The sequence below is a fragment of the Astatotilapia calliptera genome, chromosome 20, assembly GCF_964374335.1.
Source record: "Astatotilapia calliptera chromosome 20, fAstCal68.1, whole genome shotgun sequence".
Lineage (NCBI taxonomy): Eukaryota > Metazoa > Chordata > Actinopteri > Cichliformes > Cichlidae > Astatotilapia > Astatotilapia calliptera.
Window position 1 is genome coordinate 22,487,923 of NC_137441.1, and position 12,108 is coordinate 22,500,030.

General features: G+C 40.2%; 1 protein-coding gene across 1 annotated transcript; it reads left to right on the plus strand.

Moving 5' to 3' along the window:
* The first annotated feature begins 1,151 nt into the window (after positions 1-1,151).
* mrpl49 (mitochondrial ribosomal protein L49) lies at positions 1,152-3,201 on the plus strand. The gene has a single exon (XM_026154075.2). The coding sequence runs from the start codon at positions 2,374-2,376 to the stop codon at positions 2,968-2,970; it is 597 nt and encodes a 198-aa protein (XP_026009860.2). The 5' UTR covers positions 1,152-2,373; the 3' UTR covers positions 2,971-3,201.
* Positions 3,202-12,108: the final 8,907 nt, after the last annotated feature.

The window sequence follows — 12,108 nt, forward strand, 5'->3', positions numbered from 1 at the left end:
CCTCTACAGGTTGCTGTTATAGACTGCTATGCCATAAGGGTTGCTAGATTGCTACCCATGGCTGATGTTAAACTTAGTCTGATGATGTATTTGTCAAATCCTGAAGAAGCTTTTCAAATTGATATATGCTGGTTTGTTTTTTGTCATTATCCACAAAAAATAAAGTTAAAATATTACATCATTTCTCTCAGTATACTTCCACCGCATATATACCACATTTGGAAATATTTTACATATAGTGCTGTTGAAAGAACCTTTTTCCCCTCTTCTTGATATGTTATGTTTTGCATAATTATCCTGTTTGCATATTATCATTAAACACAAAAGTAAATACAAAATACAGTTTATAAATTAAATTTAAATTGTAAAAAACTTATTTCAAAAGCTATATTTTAACAGTGATTGTGAAGGGAAAATAAGTTCATCATTATAAGGTCACATAGGCCTGCAAATTTTTATGGTATTTATTTTCTGTTGTAAGTTGGTACAGGAGAACACAATTACACACAATTATATTGGCAAAATTCATTTTTCACCATGACAATGATCACAAACTCTCTGCCAGTTCAGTAAATGGCTATCTGGATAGAAAAACACAATGGACCATCATAAGTCATGACTGTTCGGAGCTCAGGCCTTAACATTATTGAAGAAGTGTGGGATCATCTTTACAGAGAATGGGATCTGAGCTGATACAGGACGGTGTATTATTGCAGGGTCTACCTTACAATATAAAGCACCTTGAGGCGGCTGTTGTAATTTGGCGCTATATAAATAAAATTGAATTGAATAAGCCTCCACATATCTCAGAAATACTGAGAGAAAGTTTCAGCCAGCAGAGACATTTACTTAAGTCTGGTTGTCTAGCACAAGGGTGTGAGACGTCACACCTGGGTGCAGCCCATGTCTGAGTCCCAAAGCTATCATTCAGCTCTCCATACAGCTGATGAGCATGGGACAGACACTGATGAGGGGTTACAAGTTCATTCTCAGGGGTCTTAAGAACTGAAGATTCTTATTTTTCCTCTTAACATTAGGCATGCACCTCCTTTCTCTCCCCGTTATCAAGGAGTTTAATAGAATAATGATGAAGTGACACTGAACTAAACAACTGTTTTTTGTCACTTTGTCATTCAGACTGTTCTAAAAGCCTTATATGATTTTATAATGTAAGATGATGTTCAAAGTCAGGAATATGATCCAATATTTAATAATAAAACCACGAATTCAAATCAAGAAGCTTGTTGTGAAGCCACAATGCTGCAGTACTGTACCACACTTCTAAATGGATTATTTTTTCTGGAGCCTTCTTCAGAATATATCACACAACATATTATAATACTGTACAGATTATCTTTGTTATAGTACAGCCTGCATATGATTGACATGGGATCAGAGCAATAAGGGAACACATAGTTACATTCAGCTATTTTAAATACCCAAAATACCCATTGCTAGCTTTACCATATAAATATATCACAAATAACAAAAGCCAAAGATATTAAGACATACCCACTACCCCAGCTTTTGTTAAATATATCAGCAGGGTAATATAGCTGTAAACAGTATACAAAAAGAGGACACAGTTGTACAAACCCACAACATGATTCAGTGTGCCAGTCTGCATGCAAAATGCCAGCAATGATAAGAAGTCCTTTACTGAGGTGCTCTGTTGGGTCTGTTCAGATGCATGTTCAGGAGGGATTTTTCAACATCTTGTTCCCATTATGATCGATTTGGACCAAACAGTTTCAACATTTTGTTTTTAAAATCTCTCATCTATTTCTTTTACCATAATAAAATTTCCCTGCTCCATCCATATTTATTTGAGTAGATTTTTATTTATTACAATGTATTTATTCTAATCTTATACTGGGTCTAAGAGCAACCCCTCAGTTGAACCTTTGTTTCGAACAGATTGTTTTAGCTCTCCTGTCCTTTTGTTTAAGCCAGTTTCCTTGGAAAGGCTCTCCTTGTATACAGAAGGTTTCCCACGGGATGAGATAGCTGCTTTTTCTGACATCAAACCAAGCTGAGTAGAGGGAACTGTCTGAAATGGCGTGGCGGTCTGAAGACTGAATTTTGAATCATACAACTGTAAATGAGCTTCAAGCCACATGAGATATAAAACAAGGATAAGCTGAGGTCACCGTCCACATTAATATAATAAGGCTTTTGAACTACTGTTAATAATTATGGCATAATAAATAAATAAATAAATAAATAAACAATGTTTTCATATTTTACACTTTCAGTTAATGTGAACATGTCTCTCTTCCTTTTATTTTTATTTATTTATTTAAATAAATGAATAACAAATTATTTATTTTATCAAAATAACTAAAATAATAATAAAAGTCCTTTTATTTTTCTATGAAAGTCCTCGTACCGGAAGTTGCACACTACTTCCGGGTCGCGCTCGCCACACCGTTCCACATCATGGCGGCCCTCTTCGGATCTACCGTACTCCGCAGAGCGTGGCTGGGACCTTCCAGCCTGTGCTGCAGGACACCGGGGGCTCCTGTCTCTGCTGCCGGGCTCCGGTTTGTGAGTAATGCTGCTCCAGAAGATAATCGGTCGCCGATAATAGAGTCCACGGAGGAATACAAGTACGTTGAGCGGCTCATCCCCTCATCACGGATTCCCACTCCGCCTAAACACACCGGTCCTACCCCATCGGGCTGGATCCCTCCTGCGGATTCACCGCCGTCTCTGCCCTACATGATCCGCCGCTCCCGCATGCACAACATCCCGATTTATACCGACGTGACCAATAGCAACCGGAAATTAACGTTGATACGGAAAGTGGAGGGCGACATTTGGGCTCTAGAGAAGGACGTGAGGCAGTACCTGCAGGAGGTGACGGGAAAAGAGCTACCTACACAGGTCAACGAGGTCACCATGACCCTGAAGGTCAAAGGTCACTTCGATAAGGAGTTGAAGGACTGGCTGGTCAGCAAAGGTTTTTGACTGAAAGAGCTTCAGTTGCTGGCATCGACCTGCTGAAGGGACAGAGAGCCGTGGAGGAGGAGGCCTGTCAGCAGGAGCACACTTCAAAGCCTGCTTCAGTCCTTATGGAAGCGAGACTGCTGACCTGGGCCAATTTAATGAACTCTTTGACAGCAGTGAGATGCGATGTGACCACTGAGTGTAAAATGATGCAGGCCAGTTTAAGTCATTGTGATTAAACATTGAAGCATAGCAACTGTCTGTTTAATGTCATCCATGCTTTCTCCAAAAATGATGTAAAAAATCTCGACTCACAGTTTGTAGATTATTCAGACTGAGACTGTGTGCGCAAAAACATTAAAATTACCTGCTTTAACAGTGACACTTTTCTGTGGAGGTCAATGTGCAGAAGTGTTACTGGTGGGCGGTTTGTTTGTTTGTTATTTTCAGTTTGGCCAACAAGATGACGTCAGATGTCTGTGATATGAGTGTGACAAACGCTTTCAGCCTTAAAGGGTCCAAAAGCATTTATTCACTAATGAAATTCACAAATCTCTACATCAACACTGAGTGCAGTACTTTCCCAACATGTCAGTCATGCTCATATTAAAACAGGGTGTATGACTCCAGTGAACACGCACCTCTTTCTGTCCCTCACAGTTAAAGAAAGAGGTGTGTGGTCCTGTAATGATAGCTGTGTTGTCTGTGTCTTAACACAACCACAGCTCAGACCCTCCTCCATGATTTTGATGAGTCTGTCACTCTAAACAACATCATTAATTTAGCTGAGAGAGAAAGTCTAGAATTCACCTGATAACCTTTTCCAGTTGAACAGCTAGTGGAGAAAAAAAAAGAAGAGTGAGGAAACAAATATTAAACAAACTCTAAATGTGAGCGTGAGTATTAAAACTGACGGCTCCAGTAGCGAGGCTGTGTTTGAAGCTGCTTTACCTCCTCGCTCATGGACTCAGAAGCTTCTGACACTTCCTTCAGCATTTCCAACTCCTGACAGATGCACACACACACACACACACAAGAGGACAGAACATGTCACTGTGTTTTTGTCCTACGAGACCAGCTCTGTTGAAGCTACACCCAAGTGTTACTTTATTGGTTACTCCGACCTGATATCAGTCCTGCAAAGCATCCTGACTAACTGAAGGTTCAGCTTTTGTTAAAACTGTTTCTGAGACGTTTGGACAGAGATTCAGAATCTCTGTGAAACACTTCCAAGATAGTAGACACTTCTAAGTAGTGCTGCCAAATAGATAAATAGAATTTCATGTACAACAAGCCTGGATAAGCCATTAGTATGACCAGCTGCACTGCAGCACCAAACCTAGGACCTCGAGAGGTCCAGATCAGTAAGTGAAATGAGATGAATTGAAGCCTAGCAGGCAGAGGTTGGCTGTATGGCTGCCTGTGTCTGCACACCTTCCCATCAAAGTGTCACTAAGTGTAAGTTTCAAAACAGCTGAGTTATAAAAACAGAACAATCAAAACACCATTCAGTAGTTAAGTAAAGGGAACATAATCTAGCTATAGAAACTGGTTTTTGTTTCTGGCTGTAAAATCTGAACCACGTCTTCACTTAGATTGTCGGTGTTTCTATCCGTGTCTGAGACTGGAGTTTGGGAAAAGCTTCATTGCACCCTTCTGACAGCAGGTACTAATGATAAGTAAGAATAGAGAAGGGTGTGGGCACGAAAATGAGAACAAAAAGTGTGTAATGTGGGAATACAATCAGTTATAAAACTAAAAGGGGAGTGTATGAGGTGCAGTCCCACTCCCAGAATTAAGACAAAATATTTTAATTTCACTAGCAGGGAACACATCCTCAGTTATAGTTTCTTGAAAGTGAATGGTGGATGGAATAAACTTTAAGATTGATGAAAAAATATATAAGTGGTAGGCTTCCAATGACCTTAATGAGTTGGTCGGGGATTCTTTTGCGTGAAGCTGCTCTCCTTGTATGTACCCGTCCCAGTTTAGAAGGAAAGGCCAGAGAAGGGATCGGGAAAAATTCCAGGCAATGAGAAAACTTAATGGAAGTCTGAGTAGGACCAGAATCTGGCAGCAATGTGGCCGGACTCAGTGATGACTGGAGGGTCTGAAGGGGAAACTTGCTGGGATTTCTGAAGCTGGAGGTAACAGGCTAACTGCTTTCAAGGACTTGGGAGTTTATCTTGAAGTTAAACATGGGCAGGGGGCTGCTGCTTGCAATCTTATGAAATTAAGTGAAGGCTAGAGACCCACCCATGATGATCTGGATTGAATTTGGTTAGTTTCAAGTCTGAGCAGCGTAGGAATTTGAAGAAAGCAAGCTGGGAGTTCAATTGGAAGTACTAGCTGGACTCAAAGGGCTATTTAAAGAGTTAAACAGTTTACTATTCATTATAGGGAAACATCAAACGGGGGATGTAGTCGCTGTGGAACAGGTGAAACCATTGAATATGTTCTGTTGCGTTGTCAAATTTATCAGGAAGAAAGAAGCCAACTGATTCCAAACCTAGGGGAAAACAAGATTAAGCTAGATATAAAGGATTTACTGTAATGAACTCCAGAAATTGTGGTTATAAATATTTTGTACTTGTAAATCAAATGCATATTTGTGAACTGAGTTTTGTAACCTTCTAAACTAAAATATGTGAAAATTGTATGTTTGTGCATCTACAGATGGTAATTTGTGTGTTTACACGAGTTACACATTTTTTTAAGGTCTGCTTACAGATACAAAGCAAAAAACTACGTGTAAAACTGCGCTCAGGTTCCCTGGCTGTGTGTAACTCTCAACTTAAAAGTACAACTTTTGACTTGATTTTTCTTCCTTTCAGCTGATGGTTAAATTTGTGACTGACATGACATTGACCAATCTAATCAGAGAACAGATGGCTTTGGCTGTTGGAGGGGTGCTTTACTGAGCTTCAGGTCCTGGAAGGGTAATACTAGTGATGGGAATTCCAACTCTTTTTAGAGAACCGGCTCTTTCGGCTCCCAACCGGCTATTCGGGTTGTTTTGTTTCTTTAATTAATTTATTATCAACAACAATATAAAATTATGCACAAACGGAATTACTAATATAAAAAAAAAAAAAAACGTGGGTTTTTTACATATGTTTATATATAAATATATACGGTGGCCCCTAGAGACAAAGCACGTACAAACTCCAAAACACATTTCTAGCATGAACTGAACTTCCAAAACAGAGCTACCTAGATCACTTAAATTACACAATTGAAAGCATGAAAGCATGTGTGTATTGTTTGTGTATTTATACACAAACATTCATTCATATATATTCAAATAAAAAAAAAAAAAAAAAAGTTCATTTACCTGTTACTACCACACACCAAATCCGGTCATTGGTACTTGCTGGCTTGTGTAGCCACTAGGTAACAAAAGCTCAACACTGCCCCTAGCATCCTGGAGCACTTCTGTTGTGTTTTGGAGTTTGTACGTGCTGCTTTGTCTCTAGGGGCCACCGTAAATATACTTTTATTTATTCACTCCACATAAAATGTAATAAATAAATTATATAATACAAAAACCAACTATTTACATTTCAACTTTTTCCTTTTAAACTAATTTAAAGTGAAATAACACAAAACACTGCAAACCACAACACAATTAAATATAAATTACAGTATGCAAAACAAAAAGAAGATGCATATTCTCTGTCATATGGGCCTGCATGAATAAACTTTCTGAATCCTTTATCATCTGCAACTGAAAATAGTTGTGGATGATTACTATACCTTTCCAATGTGACGATGTTGTCCCTGGCTTTCTTTCTCTCTCTCTCCCTCTGGCTCTGTTCCTGTGCTACTGCAAGTGTAACTACCGCCCCTCCTCCCAGCGCAAAGCACAAGGCTCGCATGCGGAGTGAAGCGGGAAAAAAGGGTGAGAGAGAGGGTGAGAGGAAGAAAAAAAAACCCACGGCTCGTGATAAGGAGCCAGCTCACGTCGTTCATGTCAAAGATCCGGCTCTAAGAGCCATTTCGTTCGTGACCGACACATCACTACTCTGCAGTGTTAACATCATCCTGAGAAGTAGTGCCTGGGTTATACTGAGCTGCCAGGTTGTGCACAAAGGACTTTGCTGCTTGCTGTATCTGGTGACTGAAATCAGTGATTTGGATCTAACAGGCAGGCTCCTGCTGGTGTAGCATCAAACTGTGTGGAATCAGGATTAAGAATAGCAGCAAAACGTTCTCTTAAACACTTCAGCAGCACTTGATTCCTAAAAGGACTTGTCAGCAGATGTGCCTCGAGGTTGAGCAGACATGGCACTACTTGTAATTGAGAGCGACTGGCTGTCACTCTGAAGATGGTCTGTATGAGCGTTCAAACAGCTTGACAAGGTTCTCCATCTTGGCACAATCATTTGTGAGAAGTGTGTCCATCCTCAGCTGCTCAAGCAGTTGGTTTTGTTCAGCTCTGGTTTCTAGCAGTCATCTGAACATGTCAAAAGTACTTTTCCAACGAGCAGTACAATCCCGGATCTGAGTTTTGCCATGTTTTTTGGACATTTCTTCATTTGCCACTGATGATTTTCTGACAGCATGTACCAGTTTTCTTGCTTTAGTTATGACCAGAGATGGTAATCCGATTACTTTTTTCAAGTAACGTGTAAAGTAAGGGATTACTATTGCAAAAAAGGTAATTCGATTACTGTTACTTTCCCGTAAGCACGCTGCATTACTGCGTTACTAAAACCGTGATTTTTTTTTACCAGAATGTGTCATGACAATGACGTAAGCAAGTGCAACATTTGTGGCAACAGCTGTGTGCAGATCAACAATGGATAATATATCGAGTGCAGGAGAGAGTATGAGCATGCAACGTTTAAAGCATGTAAGTACTGACCTCACTGAGTTTCATTCTGTGATAAAAACATTAGCGTCCATTGTGTGTGGGAAGAAAACTTCTCTTTACAGCGAAAAAAAACCCCTAAACTTCCAAGCAAGCACCGAGTGCGCTACGACGTAATGGGAAATTCACCTCGCGGATTCTTCCACTGACCGCTGCGGCTCACCTGCACCAGGGTAAACCTCCGCCTACCCCACTCCTGCTTTACAGGTGACAATAGAGCAAAAGGACCGCTAGTCTTTGATTTTATTTATTTTCTGCTGTGATCTGATGTGAAAGACTGAGTGTAAACACAAAAAAATATTTTATTTTATGTGCTGGAATGTGCAGAAAATAGGTTTAAATGTTAAACAACAACAACAAGTGAAAAAGCACAACTTCACCCATCTCCCTGCTACCCAAAACCTTTCTGCAGAGAACCCAGCGGTCCCGTTCCCAGCTGAAAAGTGTGTGGAAGCACTGGACATGCTGAAGGTGGAGTTCAGTGTGCGATTCCATCAACTACATGTTCATGCAAAAGAAATCCGTCTTTTCCAAAACCCCTTTGTTGCCGACAACGATGAAGCCCAATAAATGTTTACATTTCAGCAAACCTGCAATCGTCACACTTTTTCTGTTACAAACTGACCCTGGCCCCCCATCAGAGAAGGGAAAAGTTATGTGGCCCTCACTGGAAAAAGTTTGGGGACCCCTGCACTACACCATCAAACACAGCGGTTACTGTGAATGAGCAGCAGCAGCTAGAAGATGTGGACAGGTTCATGTACCTGAGTTGCACTTTTAGCAGTGATGGGGACGTGGAGCATGACGTTAATTGGGAAAGCATGGGCAGCCTTTCAACGTCTACGACCTATATGGATGACCACCGCACTGCCTTTACCAACCAAGTTGCTGCTCCTGAAGACCATCGTTATACCGACGGCACTGTACGTAGCGGAGACTTGGAAATCGACTGCAAACATCAACCGCCATCTCGACGTCTTCCAACAACGTTGTCTTCGACGGCTGCTCAAGATCACATATCGGGATCGCTTTGCCAATGGGGAAGTATATCGCCATGCGGGAGTAGAGCCGCTCAATGTCCAAGTCACCAAGCGTCGCTTCAGATTTGCCGGTCACATCCTTCGGCTACCGGACCCGGGACCTGCCCGTGTCGTGGTTCTTTGGAACCTGAAGAATGGAAAGAGATGGCGAGGAAGACCCAAAATAACATGGAGGAGGACTTTCCTTGAAGATTTACGCTCAGCCGAACTGGGATGAAGCAACAACTGCCGCGATGGACCGAGTTCAATGGCGCTCTCTTGTCGCCCGATGCGCGGGAGGATCTAAGTCTAAGTAAGACACCTGTCAAGCCTACACTTAAGATACAGTATATCATCTCATCCTAATTAATGTTGAAAAAAAGCTTGTACTTGTCTTATTATATACTTTTTGTACACATTAGTCTGAGTCCAATAATCAAATAGGCTGATCGGAGAGTACTATGAAGAAGTCAAATATGGTTCGATTATTATACGTTTCTGTCTTTCATTTATTATCAGTGAGTTCAAAGTCAAATAACTTCATGATTAAAAAGGGCAAAGCCTGGTTCACTATTTTGCTTTTTATTATTTAGTGTAGTATCTATCAATACCAAGTGAATACAGGCTGGTATCGCTGATAACAATACTGATACTATTCAATAAATAAGGTGGATGCGTTATTGAATTGCCAAATCTCAATTAATTTTCATGACCTTAAGTGTTTTTTGTGATGTTTCCTTTTGTATTATTAAATAGTTAAACCCAGGACATAATTAGGACAAAGTTTATAATTATATAGAAAATGCTTATAGAAAATTAATATTCTTCATCTTAAATAAAAAGTGCACACAAACCAGTAAACAAATTAAAACAAACAAGTACAGTCCACAGCATTGCAAACAAGAGCGGAACTTAAAGTAAAGAATCGATCTCACCAGGCTAGTATCGATCCGATACCGATGCCGACTGGGTATCGATACAATCGATATTTGGGTCGATCCGCCCACCACTAGTTTATTAGTCAAAGAGTCAAGAGACCAGCTCACAGACAGGTCAGCTGATACTGCATGATTAGATGTCCAATCAGCTGAACTGTCACTGCGGGGTACAGCCCAACCACACCAGGATTACTTTTGTCAGTATTACACTACTGGGTATTTAAACCCGTCCAACTTCACTACCCTCTATTCCTTGCAGCTTCAGCTAAAAATGATAGGAAGAGATACAAACCTGTTTGAACGACAAACAGCTGCTATAACACTCCATGTAACACTCCCAACTTCAGGAGATTTGTTTTTTCAGATGTTTAGAGAAATGCACCGTTCCTGGAAATACTGCAATACCAGATTCATGTGTGGAGTGGCCGGAGCAAGCCCCTATTCCAGTGCTGTCCAAACCCAGGCCTCGAGGGCCGGTGTCCTGCAGGTTTTAGATGTGTGCTTAATCCAACACAGCTGATTTAAATGGCTAAATGACCTCCTCAACGTGTCTTGAAGTTTTCCAGAGGCCTGGTAATGAACTAATCATTTGATTCAGGTGTGTTGACCCAGGGTGAGATCTAAAACCTGCAGGACACCGGCCCTCGAGGTCTGGAGTTGGCCAAGCCTGCCCTATTCCACTTCCCCGTCCTTAAAATCAAGTTAATATGTGTTCACACGTTTGTGAAGAAGAGAGCTATCTAGCTAAAGAATCAGTAGTATCCATCAGATATTTTATGCTAACACAATGTATACTTACCTCGTGTAGCAAAGAAATCCTAAGGTTTCACTTTAATTGTCTTCAGAGAACATGTTGAAACACATTCAGAGAGAACTGAAAAAGTTAGAAGTCTTCCTCCATGATATCAGGGTAAGTTTTGCCTTACTGAACAATTATTTGGTGAGGTTTAATACATATTTAGTCAAAATGTGTACAAAAAATGTGTAAATGTGTAAGTCACACTCAACAAGCACCAAGGCCAACCGAGCTCCAAGATCAGTGTGTCCTTAAAAAGCACAGGGAAAAAATGTACAGGAAGACGTGTGATATTTATGAAGTGCAGTGTGTGCCACTCCGGAAGCGAGAGCACGAACCATGTATTTGCCTTTGACAGTGTATAGAGTTTCATTTGCTTGTAGTACTATTCTCTTTCATTGTGACATAAGTACTTTCGTGAAGGTGTTACATCTAGTACTGTGCAAAAGTCTGAAGCCACATCACATAACCTCTGCCAGGGAGGTTGTTAGTGTTTGCATCTGTGCCTGATATTCTGTCATATTGTCTGTAAATAGGATTACTCAAAACTTTTTAATGAATTCAGATACAAAAATAAAAAATTTTAAAAAAAAAAAACCTTGTGGGGGTGTAGTGTGGGCTCAAGTGACCAATCCGTTTGATTTCACCCAACATCCACAGAGGTTTTCAAGGTCAGTGTCATGATCTGTTGGTCAAAAATTGACAAAAAGCCTTATAATTTAGAAAGTATGACTCTTAAAAGTGTACTGTGTATTGTCATCATGTAGAAAGTAGTGTATAAACATATGTCACATTTGACCTGTGACCTCTTCATTAATAAATTGATCTGAAGGTCGAAGTGCTAGTAATGCCATATAGAGCTATTTAAAACCATGTTTCTTACTGCCAGTTTGACAGCATATAGACATATGGGAACAATTTATTTAAAAATGAATTGAGTTTCTTATTTCCTTCTAACTGTCCCATCTTACTCTTGTTTTAGTTTTTTAAATACATTTCCTGAAAAGTCCACAATTTCTATGATCAGACATGTGAGACTGATCTCACTAGATTAGATTAGATGAAACTTTATTAATCCCTCAGGTGGGTTCCTCCGGGGAATTCAGTTTCCAGTAGCACTGACAGAAGTTGCATGTTACAGATACAATCAAGGGGAATCAGAGCAGAATTTAAACATAAATATACCATATATATATATTTATATATATATACACAGAATATATAATATGGATAAATAGGAATACCTGTGGATTGCACATTTGAGTGAGTCTATTGCACAGTCGAATATAAGAGGAAATATTGTGAATATTGCACAGTGTAAAAAAACCCACTACAGCTCAGTTGTTCCCACTCTCCTTTGTCCCCGTTTCCCCTCCCTCTCTCCTCCAACGAGGAGTTAAACAGCTGGATGGCGTTTGGGACAAAGGAGTTTTTAAGTCTGTTGGTTCTTGACTTTGGGAGAAGCAACCTGTCGCTGAATAGGGGCTACTTGGGGCTAGGGTTAGGCAAATGAACAGAGAAGAAAGTCCAGCC